The 24,420-nt window shown below is 45.5% G+C and overlaps 3 protein-coding genes across 3 annotated transcripts in view; all 3 read right to left on the reverse strand.

Annotated features, from left to right (window-relative positions):
* ift88 (intraflagellar transport 88 homolog) overlaps positions 1-24,420 on the reverse strand; it is a 169,245-nt gene that overhangs the window by 111,958 nt on the left and 32,867 nt on the right. The gene's annotated exons all lie outside the window — the stretch shown is intronic.
* Positions 3,425-4,247, reverse strand: gjb8 (gap junction protein beta 8; the record flags this gene model as incomplete). The annotated part of the gene is made up of 1 exon (XM_079562387.1): positions 3,425-4,247. The coding sequence occupies one exon, from the start codon at positions 4,245-4,247 to the stop codon at positions 3,438-3,440; it is 810 nt and encodes a 269-aa protein (XP_079418513.1). The 3' UTR covers positions 3,425-3,437.
* The window catches only part of cryl1 (crystallin, lambda 1), a 42,053-nt gene continuing 33,960 nt past the window's right edge, over positions 16,328-24,420 (reverse strand). The window contains exons 8-9 of the mRNA XM_079562980.1: positions 17,498-17,604; positions 16,328-16,447 (exon numbers count right to left, since the gene is read on the reverse strand). Coding sequence (XP_079419106.1) covers positions 16,349-16,447; positions 17,498-17,604 — 206 coding nt within the window. The 3' untranslated portion in view covers positions 16,328-16,348. The remainder of the gene's footprint in view (positions 16,448-17,497; positions 17,605-24,420) is intronic.

Consider the following 24,420-nt stretch of genomic DNA (forward strand, 5'->3'; position numbering starts at 1 on the left):
GGCGGGACCTCATTACACCAGTTTTAGAATCGCTGCATTGGCTCCTCGTGTGTTTCAGGATCAACTTTAAAGTTCTTTTCATGGTTTTTAAATGTCTTAATGGTGTTGGTCCTTCTTATCTTTCAGAACTGCTTTTACCTTATGAACCTTCACGGCCCTTTCGCTCCTCCGGCAGGAGCCTCCTAGTTATTCCTAAAGTCAACAAAAAGACTCATGGTGAGGCGTCTTTCCAATATTACGGCCCTCGCCTCTGGAACCACCTGAGGAGGAGCTCAGGGCTGCAGAGAACGAAATGTTTTTAAGAGCAGCTCAAGACCCACCTTTTTAGCTTAGCTTTTAACTGATATATTTAGTCCCAATATATAATATATATGAGAGGTTGTGCCAGGCGTATTGTTTTAAATGTTGTAATCTGTAAAGCACTTTGTGATACCTTTCGGTTTGAAAAGTGCTTTATAAAGATTGATTGATTGATTGATTAATTGATTGATTGATTGATTGATTGATTGATTGATTGATTGGTTGGTTGGTTGGTTGATTGATTGATTGATTGATTGATTGATTGATTGATTGATTGATTGATTGATTGATTGATTGATTGATTGATTGATTGATTGATTGATTGATTGATTGATTGATTGATTGATTGATTGATTACAACAACAATAAAACAAAAACAATAAACACTGGGTGGAAGGAGAGTCACCAGAGCGACTCTCTGAGGCTCCTTACACAGTTTTGTTCAGAAACACTTCATTCCAGGTCAAAAGTTCATCTTCACATCCTGTAGTTATGTCTTTGGCCACAGGGTGTCACCCTTTGCCCTTCACCTGAAAATACAAGTTTAGACTTTATGAACTGAATAAATAGTGTTTACATTATCCGTGTTTTGAGTTTTGTGTAAGCTGAGTTAGGCAATAAGATCGTTTATGTTTTATATAAGCCATGTGTGCTAACTTAAGTCGTTATTTGAAGGTATTTTGTCCTTTTTTAGGTTTAACATTCCCAAAAGACGACTATACCTGTGGTTTTTCAACATAACATCAGAGGTGATGACGTGGACACTGGCCCCCCCCAAAAAAAAACCAACAACCCGGGGCTCACTGAGGTCTTTGTCATGTTGTTCGATATGTCTGTTTTGATCTTCTCACGAGCCATTTTTCCATCATCAGGACCTGTGTGTATGAGGTCATCTGTGCAGCGCAGTATGTCCGAACAATTCATAATATAACAGAACTATTCATTCAACCTTCATAAATCTAAAAAAAAAAACAAATGTAAGAAATACCTTGTTAATGAAATAACTCGTCTACTCTATTTGAAACAACACCATGCCTTTAACATGCCTGTTGTGTGTTCTGATATTACCCTTGATGAATAAAGAACGTCTAACTGTTTCAGTGTGCCTCCATTCGTTCCTATTGTAATTTAATACTTCATTTTAATTTGCCAATAAACAAAGCCAAAACTACAAATGTACAACAACAACAAAATATTTAAGAGGATTCTGCCTGAAGTATTAATCTGCTTTTATGACCAACCTCAGAAATGAAAATGGACCTGTACTTGTTTGTGTGACGATCGTTCCTTTATCAGGCCAAAAATTCATGTTGTGTAAAAAACACTTTTTTCATTTTTTTTTGTCTGGCAAGTTCAAATCATGTAAAGATCAAATCAACAATCTTAGATATAAATAAAAAAGTGTATTGTTGGTGTCACTGTTCACTTCGTTCTGCCCGGCTGAATTTCTATAATTGCATCTGCACCTTTACTCGAGTAATGGGATATGGAAGAAAAAAGAGCGACGTCTGCAGAAAACATCATCTTTTTATTGGATCCAAACAAAAGTGATCATTGTTACTGTACAGTTCCTCGTGGAGCTCTCGTTCACACTCGGATGTGATTATGGAAAGTACTTCACATGATACAAAGAGCAGATCACAGTGGAGCTGAGCTGAAAACTATATCTGTGAGTGAAATGTGATCAAAAGCTTTTCTCTCATCGCTCTAAAGAGATACGTTTCAGATCCACGTGGTTCAAATGTTGTAATAAAATAACAACTTATTATGCAAAACAGAACCGGAACCATCCTTCAGCAGACTTCACTCTGCTGTGTGAAAAACCGGCTGTGCACAGGGAAATAAAGCAGGCACTGGAAGAACTATGATATTAGTGTATATGTGGTTACATTTCATTGACCTTTCTATATCTATATTTCTATATTACAGTTTCATGGTGCTTCTGACACTAGATATATACAATAGGTTTAAATCAGTGAAAATCAACACAAGTCAAAAGGTACAGTAAAAAAGTCTCCACTCAGATAACAGGATTTGACTTTAAACAAAAAACAAATCAGTAAACAATGAAAAAGTGAAAAGGCTACAGCAGTGCACTCTGGGACAGGCTTCACCCTCCACTAGGAGGCAGCAAAGGCACATGTGCATTTAAAATGAATACGCTCTAATAAATAAGGGAGTCATCACTGAGAGAGCTATGAGCATGATTATACTTAAGGACAGAAGTCCAGAGGAGCGCCCACACTCGTCACAAGGAGCACCCACACTCGTCACGGGGAGCACTGGTCACAAGGAGCACCCACATTCGTCATGTGGAGCACCCACGCTGGTCACAATGAGCACCCACACTAGTCACGGGGAGCACACACACTGGTCAAAAGGAGCACCCACACTCATCACGAGGAGCACCCACACTCGTCACAAGGAGCACGCACACTGGTCACAAGGAGCACCCACACTCATCACAAGGAGCACCCACACTCATCACAAGGAGCACCCACACTGGTCACGAGGAGTGCCCACACTGGGTAAGGTATACTTTATTGTCCCCATAGAGTAGTTTGTCGTGAGGGCGACCCATGAGGAGCAATGGCCGACTGGGGTCCCATCTCCAGATGTGGAGCCAGGCTGATGGTCAGAATCAACTGGCTGGAGGATGAACCTATTGTGCATGTTTTGGGTCCCTGCGATAATGCAAGATCATGATTAGTACAAACTCTACTATCAGCAGTTAAGAGCAAATCTCGGAGGAACAGATAAACATTAGCGTGATGAAGCCGCTGAACACAGTCAGCGCACACGCACACCGCTGTGCACGTACGCTGTGCACGTACGCTGTGCACGCACGGCGCTGTGCACGCACGCCGCTGTGCACTCACGCCGCTGTGCACGTATGGCATGATCATGGTGAATTAGCATAAACAACATGATCCATCATCTTCAAAATCAGCTCTTTTTGTCAAGTGGTAAAGGGCGTGGTTTCCCGCAGTAGATAATGAAGTTCTGGACTTTAAGATGTTTCCATGGGGCTCTTTGTGGATTGTAGTCTGAGGCTGTTCCCTAATGGCGATGTTCACACTGACTCCTGCTCCTGTCACTGACCAGAGGACAGGCTCCGCCCAGGCCCTCCTGTCTGCTCAGCACATGGTCTTGTTGGTGGAGTCCACGGTGGAGGACAGGAGTATCTCGTTCTTCTGGTTCTGCAGCAGAGTATTGTCTCTGACCAGGCTGTCCTGAGGACTGTAGCGAGGCTTGCTCCTCCGATTGTTCCTGGAAGAGCACCTCAGCAGAGCTTTGGCTATCAGGTAGCCCAGCTCAGCCACGTTAAGGACCATACAGATGGCAGAGGAGGACACCATGAAGATGGTGAAGACAGTCTTCTCCGTGGGCCGAGAGATAAAGCAGTCCACTTTGTTGGGACAGGGCCACTGCTCACACTTGACCAGGCGTGGCATCTGGAAACCGTCATAGACGAAGTAGAGAGCGTACATGAAGCCTCCCTCAAAGATGAGCCTGAAGAACAGGCTACAGGTGTAGGTCCACCACAGAGGACCAGTGATGGGTAGACGTCTTCTCTTCAGCGTCTCCAGCTCAGTGTCAGACATTTTTTCTGTGCCATTGGAGGCTAACATGGTCCTCTTGTCTCCACGTTTCCTGTAGGCCACGTGCATGGCCACCAGCAGGGCAGGCGTGGACACGAAGATGAGCTGCAGACACCACAGCCGTATGTGTGACACGGGGAAGAAGTGGTCATAGCACACGTTCTTACAGCCGGGCTGCTGCGTGTTACAGGTGAAGTCAGACTGCTCGTCTCCCCACACGCTCTCCGCCGCCAGTACCAGGATGGTGATCCTGAAGATGAAGAGCACGGACAGCCAGATCTTCCCCAGGCTGGTGGAGTGTTTATTCACTCCTCCGAGCTGCGCGTACAGCGCCCCCCAGCTCATGGTGACAGGAGCACGGCTGCAACAGAACACACAGTCAGATACACGTACACGTACACGTACACACGTACACGTGTACACACACACATACACGTACACATACACGTACACGTACACATGAATATGCACATGCACATACACATACACATACACATACACATACACATACACATACACATACACATACCCCTACACATACACATACACATGCACATGCACATACACATACACATACACATACCCCTACACATACACATACACATGCACATGCACATACACATACACATTCACATACACATACACATACACATACACATGCACATGCACATACACATACACATTCACATACACATACACAAACCCATACACATACACATAAACAAACACATACACAAACACATACACATAAACAAACACATACATATACACATACACATGCACATACACATGCACATACACATGCACATACACATAAACAAACACACACATACTCATACACATACACAAACACATACATATACACATGCACATACACATATACATACTCATACATATACACGTACACAAACACATACACATAAACAAACACAAACACATACACATACACATACACATACACACACACATACACATGCACATACACATACACAATACACATACACATACACGTACACGTACACATACACAAACACATACACATCAACAAACACATACACATACACATGCACATGCACATGCACATGCACATACACATGCACATGCACATACACATACACATGCACAAGCACATGCTCATACACATACACAATACACATACACATACACGTACACAAACACAATACACATGCACATACACATACACATGCACATACACATGCACATGCACATACACAAACACATATACAAATACATACACAAACACATACACCAACACAGACACATACACATATACAAACACAAACACATACACTTGCACATACACAAACACATACACATACACATACACATACATACACAATACACAAACACATACACATACACAAACACCAACACAAACACAATCACATACACAAACACAAACCCATACACATACACATAAACAAACACAAACCCATACACATACACATAAACAAACACATACACATACACAAACACATGGACAAACACATACACATAAACAAACACAAACACATACACAAACACATACACATAAACAAACACATACACAAACACATGCACATGCACATATACATACACATACACAAACACATACACGTACACATACACATAGTCATAGACATACACAAACACATACACGTACACATACACATACACATAGTCATAGACATACACAAACACATACACATACACATACACGTAAACAAACACATACATAATGTATTACAAAAGTAACAAGTTACAAAAATATATGACTTTTTTCAGTAACTAAGGAATATATATATTACTTTAACAAAATGCAGTAATATATTAGTCATTACAATTCAAGTAACTAGAGGTACAAGTGCATTTACATGGTTTGTACTGATGTATGAATGAAAAAATCAAACTCCGCCCACCTAAAAGTTCTTTAGTTGTAATTAACATCATTAACAAAACAGAGAGAATGGAGGAAAGCAAAGGAAAAGGAAATGTTTGACTGCACTTTTGCTCAGTGGTTTTATTGCTATTTTCAATTTGTATTTTGCCAAAAGTAACTCAACGGTAGCTCCAAGTAGTGTAACTCCACTACATTATTGAAACAGTTACTACTGATAGAGAATATATTACAATTTTAATTGTAAAATTAAAACAATTTTCATTTTCATTTGTGACGCAGAAAGGTGAAATGTAGAAAGTTGTGCACTGTGGCTGTTTTCTTTTCCTGTTGCTTTACGTTTCGATCCTTAAAGCCGGCTCTCAGCGCTCTCATTATTAACACAATCTCCATAACCCCATTCCAAAGTGAGTGACTAAGTTTTGCATTGTCATAAGTGTATAGGGGCAGAGTGGCTGACACTTCAGGTCGGGCTGGTTCACTAACCTATTTCACACATATCTCAGTCACGTTATGTCTGAGCAGAAACAAGCCAAAACACACCCAGGAGAGGAGGAACAAAATAATACAGCCACCGGGGGAAACCGTGACCTTTGTGTCCAGCTCCACAGTCTTTTCATCCACAGTGTGGTCGCTTACATTACACTGACAGACACCACAGGCTCCTGAACGCATCCCTGTGTTACAAATGTGTTCAAGAAACATTTATGAAGAAAATGAGAGATAATTGAGTAGGATGTCACTGAGGCCTGTGTTTTCAAAAGGCCACAGACTGATTTATGTTGGGGCTAATGTGACGTCACAACATTCTAAAGAGTTTCAGACTGAGGCGGTGCAGGTAAGAATTCTGTGACGGTCACTATGGCAACAGTCAAAGTGCAGAATTATTTTTTTTGCATTACCCAAATCTAAAAGCTTCTCGGACCGCTTACTGCCTGTAGGCCAGTGTAACACCTCATTTGAAAGCTAAGACTCTCTAAACTGATCTCTTTCCTTGTGCTGTTGCTTCACTTTTTTTTATGTTCTTTTTCATCTCGTTTTTGCCACTTTTGTTGAGTTTTTGTTAAAGTTTTGCTTTACTTTCAGGATTTCGAGATTGAACTTTTGCGTTTTTTTTTTACTAATCCATTTGGACAGACTTTGGATATGGAACAAACTAGTTTAATTTTATTTTATTATGATTGTCATTGTTATATTATATTATGTATTTATTTTTGAAAATCAGAACATGTGCTTCATTAAATGTGCGCACAACAGCTATACTGGAGGAGGAGCCTCTACTTCTGAAGTATGTTTCCCTGAAGGCATAGAAGGACGAAACTAAAGTCTCTATTTCTGTTCCAAAGTCACGTCTGAAAATAGGCCATGTTGTAGATTGGGTTCAAATTAAAGCACATTTGGCGCCGCCTCCAGCAGATGGCTGCCTGGGTCGCCTATGCCTTGGGCCCTGCTCATGAACAGGTCCAAAAGTGGAACAACATTCAAAAACACTTTGTATGATGTTGGTCAGTAGAGCGTTTCAGCCGTGAGATGAATGTTTAAATAATCATCAACTTCAACATTTGTCCATGTTCCTCTTGGAGATTTATTCCCACAGAGACCTGAGATTATGACATCATCACATTCTAGAGCGTGAGCGTGACCTCATCGGATACGCTCACGCTCCAGTCAGAGCAGGCGCCGATACGACTCTACGGGAGAGAAACTGTTTTTAAAAAGAAATGTCTAAATGTTTTCCCTCATCATTATTTACCAGTGATCAGATTCACATTCTTCTTACTGACCAACATCACACTCATGTTTCTGAATACTGTCTCCACTTTTCATTAGACCATAGTTCATAAGAGCCGAAGAGACGACTTTAAACTTTGGGACAGTTTTTGTTTTATGTGAATTTTGTCTCATTTAATCGTGTTTTTGACCCTTTTGTTTGGTTGTATCTACAGCCTTGTTTTCGTCTCTGTTTTGAGACTTTGTTTAAGAAGCTCAGATTTGGGGAAACTGGACAAAATGTGCTCGGTTCAGGCGGGGGTTAAGAGGTTAACAAATGAATAAAGTGAATTTCTCCAATAAAATATAGTCTCATATTCGAATGAGACTAAATCATTTTTAAGACATAATACAACAAAACGTAATGGCAGCTATAATCAATGAAACTTGTTTTTTTATGTCACGAGAAGCTTCATTCAGATACAGACAGATTTATACACGGAGGAAAGACTGACCCAAATGAAGAACAAGTATTGGCTCCTTCTACTCTAAAATCACAGGCCTATAGCCCAGTCAAGCACAAGTTGAATAAATGTAGCTAATCCGCTGAGTTTGGCCGATAGTTGGAGCGAAAAGCGTCCAGAGCGCACGGGCACCACGCCAAACCAAGACGCGCGCGCGCACCTGCTGCTCGGTAAAAGAGAGTTGCTGTGTGCGCTCTCACCTTAGACCCGGGTCCGCGGAGTCACAGCTCTGCCATACACAGGCTCTGAAATCACTGCAGCAGCTCTCCTCAGGCCGCCTCTGCCCGTCTGAGGAGCACCTGAGGCGGGACAGCAGCCGGGCCACACGGGAGAGGGGCAGGGCGTGAGGAGGAGGAGGAGGAGGAGGAGGAGGAGGAGGAGGAGGAGGAGGAGGAGGTTCAGCTCTGTCTTTACCAAATATATCTATCAACACATGAAACCAGAATTAACTTTTTAGGTCATTTAGAATTTTAAAAATGATTTCTATTTGTCAAATTCCAGAAGAATGAGAGATAGAATTTTCTACAGACTTTTTCTTTTTACAAAACCAAAAGTTTGCATATATTTCATTAATATTTGGTATCATTGCCTTTAAACTGTAGAACTTGGGTCAAGCGTTGAACTGGTGTAACTGAGACACATGTGTAGCCACCTTGTGTGCCTATGCCTGTTAAGCTCTGCTCATACATTTTCAATTGGATTGAGATCTGGACTTTTGATGACCACTTCAAAACACTGACTTTGTTTTCCTTTCGACACTTCGTAAACAGTTTGTCAGTTTGCTTTGGGAATTGTCCATTTGGACCCATCTGCGCCCAAGCTTTAACTTCCTGGCTGATGTTGATCCGATGGAGATGTTGCTCCAATATTTCCACATAGTCTTTTTATCATGATGTCATCTATTTTGTGAAGTGTACCAGTCCCTCCCACAGCAAAACAACCCCACAGCATGATGCTGCCCCCCGATCCACGCACACCTCCTCCAGCTGTTCTGGGGGGACCCCGAGGCGACACCAGGCCCTGGGCCTTCCACAAGGCCTTGTATTCGCGATCTTGTCCTTTCGGTCATTACCCAAATATCATGACCATAGGTGAGAGTGGGAACGTAGATCGATCGGTAAATCGAGAGCTTCGCCCCGTGACTCAGCTCCCTCTTCACCACGACAGTCCGATACAGCGTCCGCATCACTGCTGACGCCGCACCAATCCGTCTATCGATCTCACGCTCTATCCGTCTCTCACTCATGAACAAGACCCCAAGATACTTGGACTCCTCCACTTGAGGTAAGGACTCCCCACCGACTTGCAAAGAGGAAGCCACCTTTTTTTCTGGTGGAGAACTATGGCCTCGGATTGGGTGCTGATCCTCATCCCGGCCGCTACACACTCGGCTGCAAACCACCCCAGAGCAGCTGAAGGTCCTCATTTGTTGAAGCCAACAGAACAACATCGTCTGCAAACAGCAGAGATGAGCCCATACTCCCGGAGCACCCCCCACAGGGCACCACGAGGGACATGGTCGAACGCTTTCTCCAGATCCACAAAACACATGTGGACTGGTTGGGCGAACTCCCATGAACCCTCGAGCACCCGACGGAGGGTATAGAGCTGGTCCAGTGTGCCACGACTAGGACGAAAACCGCATTGTTCCTCCTGGATCCAAGGTTGGACTATCGGCCGGATCCTCCTCTCCAGCACCCTGGAGTAGACCTTACCGGGGAGGCTGAATCTCTTCGAGGCCGACCGATAGTCCTCCTCCATGGCTTCTCCGAGCTCCTCCCAGACCCGAGTTTTTGCCTCTGTGACCGCACGAGCTGCAGCACGCTTGGCCTGCCGGTACCTCTCAGCTGCCTCCGGAGTCCCACAAGCCAGCAAGGCCAGGTAGGACTCCTTCTTCAGCTTGACGGCATCCCTTACTTCCGGGCGCCACCACCGGATTCGGGGATTGCCGCCGCGACAGGCACCAGAGACCTTACGGCCACAACTACGAGCAGCCGCATCGACAATGGAGGAGGAGAACATGGTCCACTCTGACTCCATGTCCCCATCCTCCCTCGGAATCTGGGTGAAGTTCTTCCGGAGGTGGGAGTTGAAGACCCCGCTGACAGAGGGATCCGCCAGACGTTCCCAACAGACCCTCACAACACGCTTGGGCCTGCCAGGTCTGACCGGCTTCCTCCCCTGCCAGCGGATCCAGCTCACCACCAGGTGGTGATCAGTTGACAGCTCCGCCCCTCTCTTCACCCGAGTGTCCGAGACACGCAGCCGGAGATCAGACGACACAACTACAAAGTCGATCATCGACCTCCTGCCTAGGGTGTCCTGGTGCCACGTGCACTTGTGGACACCCTTGTGCTCGAACATGGTGTTTGTTACGGACAAACCGTGGCTAGCACAGAAGTCCAATAACAGAACACCACTCGGGTTCAGATCGGGGAGGCCGTTCTTCCCAATCACTCCCGTCCAGGTCTCACTGTCGTTACCCACGGGGGCGTTGAAGTCCCCCAGTAGAACAATGGAGTCCCCAGTCGGAGCACCATCTAGTACCCCTCCCAGGGACTCCAAGAAGGCCGGGTACTCTGCACCGATGTTGGTGAGAGACCTGTCCCCAACCCGAAGGCGTAGGGACGCGACCCTCTCGTTCACCGGGGTGAACTCCAACACGTTACGGCTGAGCTGGGGGGCTATGAGCAAACCCACCCCAGCCCGCCGCCTCTCCCCGCGGGCAACTCCAGAAAAATGGAGAGTCCAGCCTCTCTCCAGGAGTTGGGATCCAGAACCCAAGCTGTGCATGGAGGTGAGCCTGACTGTATCTAGCCGGTATCTCTCAACCTCCCGCACAAGCTCAGGCTTCTTCCCCCCCAGCGAAGTGACATTCCATGTTCCGAACTCCAGAAGCTGCACACACGGCCTCGACTGCCACCCAGTATTCTTGGCGCCTGACCCCTATGGTTCCCTCTGTGGGTGGTGGGTCCACAGGAGGGCGGGCCCACGTCGTCTCTTCGGGCTGTGCCCGGCCGGACCCCGGGGGGAGAGGTTGGGGCCCCGGCTGCGCCATGCCGGGCAACGTCTCGGTCCTTGATTTAGTACTGTCCATAGAAGTTTTCTGAGCTGTGCTTCGTCTGACCCGTCACCTCGGAAATGTTTGCCATGGGAGACCCTAATAAATCCCCAGACAACATAGCTCCTCGGATCATTCGGGCGCTCAAACAACCCCACCACGTTAAGGTAGCAGCTCACAGGGTTGTCTTTATCCTTTTTTTATTTGCAAACTCCAAACTGTCTTTTTGAGGTTTCTTTTGGAGTCAGAGCTTCTTCCTGCAGAGTTCCCTCTCAGCCCATGTCAGTACAGGACTTGTTTCACTCTGGATAATGACTAACTCTTACCAGGTTCAGCATCTTCACCAGGTCTTTTGCATTTGTTCTCGGGTTGATCTTCACATTTCAGACAGCACGTTCATCTCTGGGACACAGAACCCGCCTTCTTTCTGATCTCTATGATGATTGGACATTTACATCATTGAACCTCGACCTTCAAGTGTCTATAAATTACACCCAAGGATGAACCAGGCTTGAGCTTCTGTCTGTCTGTCTGTCTGTCTGTCTGTCTGTCTGTCTGTCTGTCTGTCTGTCTGTCTGTCTGTCTGTCTGTCTGTCTGTCTGTCTGTCTGTCTGTCTCTTGTGTTTAATGTGTGACTTCTTCTTCATGATTCCTTTTTACTTGCTTTTATGGGATTTTCTAAGAAAATATTCACAGTAGGCTTTTCCACACCTTCTACTGAAAGAGCAAGGTAAGTTTATTTGTAGAGCACAATTCATACAAGAAAATTCAAAATGCTTCACAGTTGCATAAAATTACAAGAAAGCATGGCAAATCATAAAACATCAACATAAGAATTTATTAATTACAGTAAAAAGCAAGAATGCAGATTAAATACTTTTGGACGGGAAATGCAAAAAACTGGATTTGAACATTGTCAGAGTTCATGAAGACTGTTCCAGATTTTAGCTGCATGAAACTGAACCGCAGCTTCAGCGTGTTTAGTCCTGACTCTGGGACCATTATGAGGCCCCTCAATGAAGTTCTCAAGGCCTGAGATGGTTCATACGGCTCTAACATGTCAGATGAACTTTGGTGCTAAACCATATATAGAGGGAGCCAGTGGTGAGACCAGAGCACTGGACTAATATGCTCGTATTTCCTGGTTCTGGATGTTCTGCAGCTCTAACAGTGAGCAGGCATTACAGTGGTCTGGATAAACCAGTCTCTCTCAGTCTGATATGTATATAGATCTCTGATTACTACACTGCGTTCCAAATTATTATGCAAATTGTATTTTTGTGTCAAAAAAGTACAAAAAATAAAATAATTATGAAACTCATGGATGGTATCGTGTCTCGGGGCTCTATGAATCACTGACATTAATCTCAGAGACCTGGGATGATTAGTTTTCAGGTTAAGCCCAGTTAAGGGAAAAACTACTGTAAAAAGATGTTCCACATTATTAAGCAGATCATCATTTTCAAGCAATATGGGAAAGAAAAAGGATCTTTCTGCTGATGAAAAGCGTGAAATAGTTAAATGCCTTGGTCTAGGTATAAAAACTTTCGATATTTCATGAAAGATTAAGCGTAATCATCGTACTGATAAGAGATTTGTGGATGATTCAGAGCATACTCGGGTTTGTGCAGATAAAGGCACAATATGGACGGTTTCTGCCAGACAAACACATCAGATTAAGAGAACAGACAGACAGGTATTTGAAGCTGCTGGTGCAGTCTTGTTCACTGATGAGCGCCGTGTAACCCTGGATGGTCAAATCAATGGAGTAGTGGATGGTTGGTGAATGGCCACAATGTCCCAACAAGGCTGTAACGTCAGTAGGGAGGGGGTGGAGTCATGTTTTCGGCCAGAATCCTGAGGAGAGAGCTGGTCGGCCCCTTTAGGATCCCTGAAGGTGTGAAAATGACCTCTTTCTGACTGACCACTGTCTTCTATGGTACAAAAAGAAGAGCCGTGGTTTCCCGAACAAGATCATCTTCATGCATGACAGCGCACCATGTCCTGCTGTAAAGAATACCTCTGCATCACTGGCTGCTATGGGCATAAAAGGAGAGAAACTCATGATGTGGACCCCCTCCTCCCCTGACCTCAACACTATTGAGAACCTTTTGAGCCTCAACAAATAAAACTTCTATGAGGGTGGGAGGCAGTTTTCATCCAAACAGCAGCTCTGGGAGGCTATTCTAACATCCTGCAAAGAAATCCAAGCAGAAACTGTCCAAAAACTTACAAGTTTAATGGATTTAAGAATTTTGAAGCTGCTCAAACAAGGGCTCCAATGTTAAAATATAACTTGACCTGTTAAGATTTTTTTTATTGAAATAGCTTTTGATTTCAGTAAATGACATCCTAATGCTACAAATTCAACAAATGACCATTTTCAGTTCATTACAAGCTTTAAAATGTATTAAAAAAATGAGTTGCATAATAATTTGGTAGATTTTAACAGTAGATTTTGAGGTTTTTATTACATTCATTTTTGAAAAAAATATCACTGGGAGTTTTTTCAACCACATTTAAATGATCCTCTACCAGTTAAAGACTTGAAAATTATGCTGACTCTCATTTGAGTTGACAATTTAGAAAATCTTAGAAAAATGTCATTTGCATAATCATTTGGAACGCAGTGTATATACGACTGACTAACAGAGGTGACTGTGTTCTCTGGCTTCACTGTAGCAGCTTTAAATTGACCAACGAAGATTGTGAGGTCAGAATACAGTGAGGTTCCTCCGGCCCCGGCCCAGCTCTCCCGGGCAGTGCTTGGTGTGGCTGTGTGGGTGAGGGTGATTAGCGCAGAGGTGGCAGCTCCTCACCTGTGCGTCAAACAGCGGCAGAGCGTGATGTGCCGTAAGGAGGCCCAGGGGCCGTTTCTGGAAAAACACTTGACACTGGACCGAGAGGAGCGAGAATAGACACCGCAGGAGTCTGACGTCGGAGCCATCCCGCCTCCACCATGTTTCTGATGTCTGCGCGTTAAGGGACATTAGCCACGTTCACTCAATTCACAATAGGATTAGAAGTCATTTAATGCTTGATGCAGTTTTATATACATACACTAACTGAGCAATGACAATAACACGCCACACGGGTCCCAACCCGCTGAAGGGTCACGTATGATTGTGAAAGGATGACATCAGGAAATAAAGTTAACCCAATGGGTGTGGAAAGCACTCGGTCCTCATGTTATATTTATTTTGAAAGTCTTTGGGCTTTGACTGACAGCTTTTCGGAAGCTTGTTATTGCTCGACCCGCCTCATGAGGGCGGAGCCTTTTTTGGAACATGCTCTGTGGGAGACTGAGCTGCATCATCCTCATGATGGGATGGTCGTCGGCTCGAACCCCGCCTCCTGAAGGTGCACACTGCTGCTGTGTCCTTGGGCAAGACACTTCACCCTCATTGCCTGCGCACACTGGTGTGTGAATGAGAGTGTGAATGGGTGAGTGGTTCCTTGACGTAAAGCACTTTAGGCCTGATGGTGGAAAAGCTTGTGTTTGGGCTGTTTCTGGACATTATGCTCGGACATGTTTGAAAAAAGCTTTTGAGGCAGGAGAAACCTTTACAAAGCTATAACTATACTGTGTGAGTGTCTACACCCTGCAGTTTAGAGGTAAGTATTGATGACACACATGTGCTCTGTTTAGGAGCACGTCATGTATGTGCTCCCAAACAGAGCACATGTGTGTCATCATCACGGAGCTCAAATATTAAGAAACGGACTAAAGCTTGCATCGTCACTTTAGAACAGTTTTATCTTTCTGTGAAGCACTTTGGTCTTACTTGTGTTGTTGTAAAGTGCTAATATAAATAAACTTTGAATAATTGAGTACGAGGCATATGGTCAGATTTTTGTGGCATGGTACATTGTTACACCCCTAATGTTAAGTCTCTAAGTCCAGGTCTCATACCTGGTTGGGACAGAAGTAAAGCTGTGGGGCCCAGCAGAGGTTTATCAAAACAATGCAGCAAATGTGAAAAGAGGGTCATTTAGTTGAAAAAAGCCTGGTAACACAGCTGCTGCCAGCTGTTAAACGAGCAAGAAATGGATTGGATGAGGCAGTTTGAGTGCTGAAAAGCCTGCTGCTACTGCTGCATTACAACATGGAAAGCCTGATTTCCCATAGATATCAAAGGTCAACTGGATTGGGTCACTGATGTATGGGAATGTTAGTGAGGCTTTCCTACTAAAAACAGTCGGTGAGTGATTTCACACCAACATACAGCGGTGTATGGGAAAATGTTCTGACCCCTTACCAACCAAACTACACGTTAACATGTGCAGATCTTACAGACCACGAGACCTTGAACTCCGTCCAACACACTGTGGCTCATGCATTCGTTTTACCATAACACGAGGGGCTTCTGTGACATGAGCAGATCACACGCCTGTAGTTGCAGTTCCCCACCACAACGGCACATGCCCCACCTTCAAAAACACCAAAATGGCACCTCTTTTCAGGGATGATTTGGAATAATAGACAAAGCAGGTTTATATTTCTAGTTTATTTTGTTGATGCAAAGATTTTCAGACTTTTCATAAGAAACTTTGATCTACAAAAGTCATTTGTCAGCAAACAAACGAATACCAGAATAACCTGGACATGTTTTCAAAATCACCGACACTGACAGCTCTTTGATATGTTCAAAAATCCACAGCTCTTCATTGGTCAGTCCTACAGCGCTAAATATACAAGCAAAGAAGAGTATCAGATGATCAAAAAGGTCATTTTTCACAGAGGGTTTACAACCAGTGAGAGCGACACGTGTGTGTGGCCAGTCCTGGGGTAGATGAGTAGAGTAGAGTGGATGGGAGGGGTATGAAGGGTTAGGGAGGGGTTAATGAGGGGTTTGACGGGTTAAGTAGGGGTTAACATGGGGTATGAAGGGTTACGGAGGGGTTAATGAGGGGTATGAAGGGTTAGGGAAGGGTTAACAAGGGGTTTGAAGGGTTAAGTAGGGGTTAACATGGGGTTTGAAGGGTTGGGGGGTTAACGAGGGGTATGAATGGTTAAAGACGGGTTAACGAGGGGTGTGAATGGTTGAAGATTGGTTAATGAGGAGTATGAATGGTTAAAGATGGGTTGACGAGGGGTATGAATGGTTAGAGATGGGGTGTGAAGGGTACGGGAGGGGTGTGAAGGGTTAGGGAGGGGTGTGAGGGGTTAGGGCGGGGTGTGAAAGGTACGGGAGGGGTGTGAGGGGTTAGGGAGGGGTGTGAGGGGTGCGGGAGGGGTGTGACGGCTCCAGGTCTAGTGGTCCTTCTTGAGCTGGGCGAGTTGGGACAGCAGCTGGTCTCTGCGCTCTATCCGGGCTGAGAGCTGCTCCGGCGGGATGAGCCCAGACATCTCCTGTGGACAAAAGAATGATCAGGGAGGAGACCACAGCGGCTTTAACCCCTGGCTCATACTCTATACTGAACAGTGCAAACTGCCACTCACATTGAGTATGTTTTTTTAAGGCTGGGACGACGCGATTCAGTCACAATACAATACAGATCACAATACAATATATGTATGCACTAAGTATTACATTTATGAATTGTCATTTAACAAATAGCAATACTTTACCCTGAATAAATTGAATAAGAAGGAAAGCACAAATCAAAGCACAAATGGCAGATGCATTTTAAAATATAACTCTTTTGTTAAAACCAGTCAACACCAAAGCTGCCATTAAGACAACCAAGTTTAAGTCAACATCATATATATTATTTTTGGGGGAGTTGGGTGTCAACGCCATGCGATTCATGATTTCTATTATATGTGTATCACAACACAAGACGTATTGGGACATATTGCGATATATTGCATAACCATATTTTGTCTGAGCCCTTCAGTGTGTGTGTGTGTGTGGAGCCCTCACAAGGTCACATGTTCTTGGGTATCATGATTATCACATAGAGGAAAAAAAATAGTAATTTATGTGTTACATAACCAACTCTGGCTCCTTTCTGCTGCCTCCCTCACATACTCATAGGATTCAAATATCCTCCGTGATCCTCCGACAGCTCCGCCAAGTTAGTGTGAGTTTGTAGCTGATTCTATTCTGAAAAATCGCCAGATTGACTTCTGCGCATGACTTCCAGTCAGGATGAGTCTATTTCTACCAAATACATAGAAGATCAAATAAAAAGACTCATTAAACACTTTAAGTTTCAATCTGCCACATGTTTCTCGTTATTTGACCAAAGCTACCAACAGAAGCTGTCAGACTCACATATTCTATTTCAGCGGGAGACCGCGTCATCTGCGGATTAATGAAAACCCACAGCCTGTAGAAGTGGAGCCTATAAAAGGCCATGACGCAGATGTTTTTAGAATGAAATATTAGGCCTGAGTAAAATGTTGAACTGCCATCATCCTCTGGTTAGTCCTGAGGCGGTGTGTGGTGGGGCTCACCGTGATGACGCTCTGGGCCTGGTCACTGAAGAAGTCTGGGGTGGGTCCAAAAGAGGAGAGGACGCGCTGGATCCCAGGCCCGTACCGCTGCATGTAGTCCCCCAGACCTGACAACAGAGCGGCGGTTATTAAGTCTGGATCACAAGGATCAGTAATAAACAAGACCTGACTCCTGGTCAGGTCTTGTTTATTGCCAATTTAGTGACCAAATTGGCAATAAACAATTTGGTTTATTAGTGATTATTTTTCTACCTAAATTGGTCACTAAATGGAATATGATCATATGTAAATGTAAAATCATTCCTGTGATTTTGATCAGACCACATTAGTGACCAATTCAGGCCGAAATGTGAGAAATTCTAAACAGTGTACTTGCTTTTTCTTGCCACTGTACCTGATTTTTCCAGTTCAAAATGTTTAGTTTTGGCCCAAACTCATTTCTAGCTGTTACTGTGCCTCCTGCACATCCAAATTGTTCAAACAAATGAATGATTAAGCATGTTTGTGTGGACAGGGGCAAGTGAAGCAGAGGGACCAACCCCAAAAATAAACTGCACTCATTTAGATTCTAAGTCTATCTTCCATCGCTTGATAAACATTTAAGTGAAGATAATGCAAAAGAGTCTGTTTTTGCTGTGTTTACGAACATACTCTGAGATGACAAAAACAAATTCACTCCACAACATGAAGTCAGGTATGCCAGCTTTAAGAGGCAATGTAGAAAGCCTTTGGGAGCGGGCTAATGATAGTCCTGAGCTACAGGCTGGAGCTACTGTACATGAAGTCATTTTTGTGAATTTTATTTTTTCTTCATGTCTGTGTCTTTTGTCCAATTGTGTATTTTTTGTGTGTGTTGTGCGTTTGAGAGAGGTGTGCTCATTCAGCTGACCTGTGTTTACATGGGACTGTGCAGGACTCACTATATGTAACACCTGGGTGTCACAAGTCCCATGTCCGTTCAACCAGAGCATGTGCAGGTTTTCTGCCTTCAGCCCATGTGCCGAAAACAAACTCGATGCCTCGCCATCTATATCTGTGGTTTGACTTGTTCCTCCTTTGACTCTGAATGTTCATCCCAACCTGGAACCAGGAATCGAACCTGGGACCTTCTTGAGAAGATCATTAATTATATGGCTATCATAGAACTGTGGAACTGTGAACTTCTAGATGTATCTAGATTCCAGTCATTGGGCTATTTTCGGGTTTGTTTTAAATATTTGGTATTTCACTCAAAGTTTTGTGCATAAGGTCGTTGCACTTCTCGTCTCATCTCTCTATTGTTTGCGTCTCGTCTCTGGCTCGTTTCTGTCTTGTCTCCATGTGGTCTCCGTCTCGTCACCGCCTCGTCTCCGTCTCATCACGTCTCTGTATCGTTACCATCTCTGTATCGTCACAGTCTCGTCTCTGTATCGTCACCGTCTCTGTATCGTCACCGTCTCTGTATCGTCACCGTCTCTGTATCGTCACCGTCTCTGTATCGTCACCGTCTCTGTATCGTCACCGTCTCGTCTCTGTATCGTCACCGTCTCTGTATCGTCACCGTCTCTGTATCGTCACCGTCTCGTCTCTGTATCGTCACCGTCTCTGTATCGTCGCCGTCTCTGTATCGTCACCGTCTCTGTATCGTCACCGTCTCTGTATCGTCACCGTCTCGTCTCTGTATCGTCACAGTCTCGTCTCTGTATCGTCACCGTCTCTGTATCGTCACCGTCTCTGTATCGTCACCGTCTCGTCTCCGTCTCATCACCGTCTCATCACCGTCTCTGTATCGTCTCCGTCTCGTCTCTGTATCGTCACAGTCTCGTCTCTGTATTGTCTCCGTCTCTGTATTGTCACAGTCTCGTCTCTGTATCGTCACCGTCTCTGTATCGTCACCGTCTCTGTATCGTCACCGTCTCTGTATCGTCACCGTCTCTGTATCGTCACCGTCTCGTCTCTGTATCGTCACCGTCTCGTCTCTGTATCGTCACCGTCTCGTCTCTGTATCGTCACCGTCTCTGTATCGTCACCGTCTCTGTATCGTCACCGTCTCTGTATCGTCACCGTCTCTGTATCGTCACCGTCTCTGTATCGTCACCGTCTCTGTATCGTCACCGTCTCGTCTCTGTATCGTCACAGTCTCGTCTCTGTATCGTCACCGTCTCTGTATCGTCACCGTCTCTGTATCGTCACCGTCTCTGTATCGTCACCGTCTCGTCTCCGTCTCATCACCGTCTCATCACCGTCTCTGTATCGTCTCCGTCTCGTCTCTGTATCGTCACAGTCTCGTCTCTGTATTGTCTCCGTCTCGTCTCTGTATCGTCACCGTCTCTGTATCGTCACCGTCTCTGTATCGTCACCGTCTCTGTATCGTCACCGTCTCTGTATCGTCACCGTCTCTGTATCGTCTCGTCTCTGTATCGTCACCGTCTCGTCTCTGTATCGTCACCGTCTCTGTATCGTCACCGTCTCTGTATCGTCACCGTCTCTGTATCGTCACCGTCTCGTCTCTGTATCGTCACAGTCTCGTCTCTGTATTGTCACAGTCTCGTCTCTGTATCGTCACCGTCTCTGTATTGTCACAGTCTCATCTCTGTATCGTCTCCGTATCGTCACCGTCTCTGTATCATCACCCTCTCTGTATTGTCACAGTCTCTGTATCGTCACCGTCTCTGTATCGTCACCGTCTCTGTATCGTCACCGTCTCGTCTCTGTATCGTCACAGTCTCGTCTCTGTATCGTCACCGTCTCTGTATCGTCACCGTCTCTGTATCGTCACCGTCTCTGTATCGTCACCGTCTCGTCTCCGTCTCATCACCGTCTCATCACCGTCTCTGTATCGTCTCCGTATCGTCACCGTCTCTGTATCATCACCCTCTCTGTATTGTCACAGTCTCTGTATCGTCACCGTCTCTGTATCGTCACCGTCTCTGTATCGTCACCGTCTCGTCTCTGTATCGTCACAGTCTCGTCTCTGTATCGTCACCGTCTCTGTATCGTCACCGTCTCTGTATCGTCACCGTCTCTGTATCGTCACCGTCTCGTCTCCGTCTCATCACCGTCTCTGTATCGTCTCCGTCTCGTCTCTGTATCGTCACAGTCTCGTCTCTGTATTGTCTCCGTCTCGTCTCTGTATCGTCACCGTCTCTGTATCGTCACCGTCTCTGTATCGTCACCGTCTCTGTATCGTCACCGTCTCTGTATCGTCACCGTCTCTGTATCGTCTCGTCTCTGTATCGTCACCGTCTCGTCTCTGTATCGTCACCGTCTCTGTATCGTCACCGTCTCTGTATCGTCACCGTCTCTGTATCGTCACCGTCTCGTCTCTGTATCGTCACAGTCTCGTCTCTGTATTGTCACAGTCTCGTCTCTGTATCGTCACCGTCTCTGTATTGTCACAGTCTCATCTCTGTATCGTCTCCGTATCGTCACCGTCTCTGTATCATCACCCTCTCTGTATTGTCACAGTCTCGTCTCTGTATCGTCTCCGTCTCGTCTCTGTATCGTCACCATCTCTGTATCGTCACCCTCTCTGTATTGTCTCAGTCTCATCACCGTCTCATCACCGTCTCTGTATCGTCTCCGTCTCGTCTCTGTATTGTCACCGTCTCTGTATCGTCACCGTCTCTGTATCGTCTCGTCTCTGTATCGTCACCGTCTCGTCTCTGTATCGTCACCGTCTCTGTATCGTCACCGTCTCTGTATCGTCACCGTCTCTGTATCGTCACCGTCTCGTCTCTGTATCGTCACAGTCTCGTCTCTGTATCGTCACAGTCTCGTCTCTGTATCGTCACCGTCTCTGTATCGTCACCGTCTCTGTATCGTCACCGTCTCGTCTCTGTCTCATCACCGTCTCATCACCGTCTCTGTATCGTCTCCGTCTCTGTATCGTCACCGTCTCTGTATCGTCACCGTCTCCGTCTCATCACCGTCTCATCACCGTCTCTGTATCGTCTCCGTCTCGTCTCTGTATCGTCACAGTCTCGTCTCTGTATTGTCTCCGTCTCTGTATCGTCACCGTCTCTGTATTGTCACAGTCTCATCTCTGTATCGTCTCCGTATCGTCACCGTCTCTGTATCATCACCCTCTCTGTATTGTCACAGTCTCGTCTCTGTATCGTCTCCGTCTCGTCTCTGTATCGTCACCATCTCTGTATCGTCACCCTCTCTGTATTGTCTCAGTCTCATCACCGTCTCTGTATCGTTACCGTCTCTGTATCGTCACCGTCTTGTCTCTGTACCGTCACAGTCTCGTCTCTGTACCGTCACCGTCTCTGTCTCGTCTCTGTATCGTCACCGTCTCGTCTCTGTATCATCACCGTCTCGTCTCTGTATCATCACCGTCTCGTCTCTGTATTGTCACCGTCTCGTCTCTATATCGTCACTGTCTCGTCTCTGTATCGTCACCGTCTCGTCTCTGTATTGTCACCGTCTCGTCTCTATATCGTCACTGTCTCGTCTCTGTATCGTCTCTGTATCGTCACCGTCTCGTCTCTGTATTGTCACCGTCTCGTCTCTATATCGTCACTGTCTCGTCTCTGTATCGTCACCGTCTCGTCTCTGTATCGTCACCGTGTCGTCTCTGTATCGTCACAGTCTCGTCTCTGTATCGTCACCGTCTCTTCTCTGTATCGTCACTGTCTCGTCTCTGTATCGTCACAGTCTCGTCTCTGTATCGTCACCGTCTCGTCTCTGTATCGTCACCGTCTCGTCTCTGTATCGTCACCGTCTCGTCTCTGTATCGTCACCGTGTCGTCTCTGTATCGTCACAGTCTCGTCTCTGTATCGTCACAGTCTCGTCTCTGTATCGTCACAGTCTCGTCTCTGTATCGTCACAGTCTCGTCTCTGTATCGTCTCCGTCTCGTCTCTGTATCGTCACCCTCTCTGTATTGTATCAGTCTCATCACCGTCTCTGTATCGTTACAGTCTCTGTACCGTCACCGTCTCTGTATCGTCACAGTCTCGTCTCTGTACCGTCACAGTCTCGTTTCTGTATCGTCTCCGTCTCGTCTCTGTATCGTCACCGTCTCTGTATCGTCACTCTCTCTGTGTTGTCACCGTCTCGTCTCCGTCTCATCACGGTCTCTGTATCGTTACAGTCTCTGTATCGTCACCCTCGCGTCTCTGTATCGTCACCGTCTCGTCTCTGTATCGTCACCGTCTTGTCTTTGTATTGTCACCGTCTCTGTATTGTTACTGTGTCGGCTCTGTATCATTTTCATCTTGTCTCCGTCTTGTCTTTGTCTTGTCCCCGTCTTGTCCCCGTCTCGTCTCCGTCTCTGTATTGTCACTGTGTCGTCTCTGTATCATGTCCATCTCGTCTCCATCTTGTCCCCTTCTTGCCTCTGTCTCCTTACAGGTTCCTTGGTGAAACCTGAAGCCCGCGCCGTCCTTTAGTCTGAGGCAGGTTGGCACTGCCCTGCTCCTCTGTGATCATGGAGGCGAGTGCAGTGCCAGGATCTGATGGAGCCAGGTAAGTACCCACAGGAGGGTCTGTTTCAGCGCACAGAGGAGAGGACGGGTCTGCGGTGTGGATTACTGCGCGCTGACTACGTTCATTCAGACCACCATCAAAAGCCGGCTTTGTTGGGCTGAGTGTGTGAGCGCACAGAGGGGGGAGAGGCTTTCACACTCGCCTCAGATATTCTCCACGTCTCTGCCGTGGAATTGGCCTGGCCCTGTCCTCCACTCTCTGCTCTGTTCTCTAAGCCCAGTTCCTCATTATACACACCGAAAAACACAAAGTATAGTGTTTCTTGGGACCACCTTTAGCTTTGATTACACGGTCACTGTGGCATTGTTTCCATCAGCTTTTATCTCCATCTCGAGTAGCATTCATTTTTCACCAAGAGCTTGTAGCGATGATGGGAGCGAGTGACCACGGCGCAAAGCCTTCTCCAGCACATCCCAAAGATTCTCAGTGGGGTTCACATCGGGACTCTGTGGCAGCCAATAGGGCTTTAACAGACGACTGTGGCACTAGTCATCATTTTTGAGAGTCGACTAGATGTGTGTTACTCTCTCGCTCTCCCTAGTTTTAACACTAATGTGAAGGTGGAACCCCTTTTCCGTGTAAACAGTGTTACACCTGCAAAACTAGAATTAACGTTTAGTGCTCCACATATAATTTTGCCTGGACATGATATGATTCACTTGGAATCAACTACGATCCAACGCTCTACTTGTTTGCTTCAGACCTTAGAAATACATTAGAACGAGGATAATCCTAACAGTACGAAGGAGTACAAATGAGGAGGAGAGAGGAGTTACGAGACAAATGGAAGAGGAGAGAGGGGGGAGGACGCAGCTCTGCGATGTTTCTGAAGGTGCAGGTAAGACTAAGCATTAAAAATTAAGTTAAAACCTAGGAAATGGAAATAAGCCACTATATTGCATATTAACTTAGAAAAAAGCTGCAAAACATGCTTACAAATTAGCCTACATTATTACATGTAGGATTTGGACGTGGACTTAATGAACTCGATGTAAATGAGGTGTTATTTCTCAGCTGTTATTACAGACTATTAATACAGACACGACTATTTTGACAAATAAGTCGACTTTTAAAAATCAGTAGTTCAAGCCCTAGTGGCCAATCCATCTCACATCTTTCACAATGAGAGCCCGGTGATTCCTGGCATCGTGATCTTGGAAAATGCCCCGTGCTATCAGGGAAGAAGAGACTGATGGAATAACCTGGTCATTCAGGTCGTCAGCTGATTTCATTCTGAAGATAAAAATCTAAAATTCTTTAATGTCAATTTACAAGAAATATGATTTTGCAAAAGGCCGGGGCATAGAGTTCAGTCTTTGAGGGGCATGAGTGGACCTCAGTTTGTGACTTCAGGAGGAAGCAGAGGGAGGGAGATTTCAGCTTCCTGACAGCCTTGTGCAAGAAGCTGAGAACACACAGAGAGAATCGCAACATCCAATAAATACCCTC

The sequence above is a fragment of the Gobius niger genome (genome assembly GCF_951799975.1).
Source record: "Gobius niger genome assembly, chromosome: 9".
NCBI classification, from domain to species: Eukaryota; Metazoa; Chordata; class Actinopteri; order Gobiiformes; family Gobiidae; genus Gobius; species Gobius niger.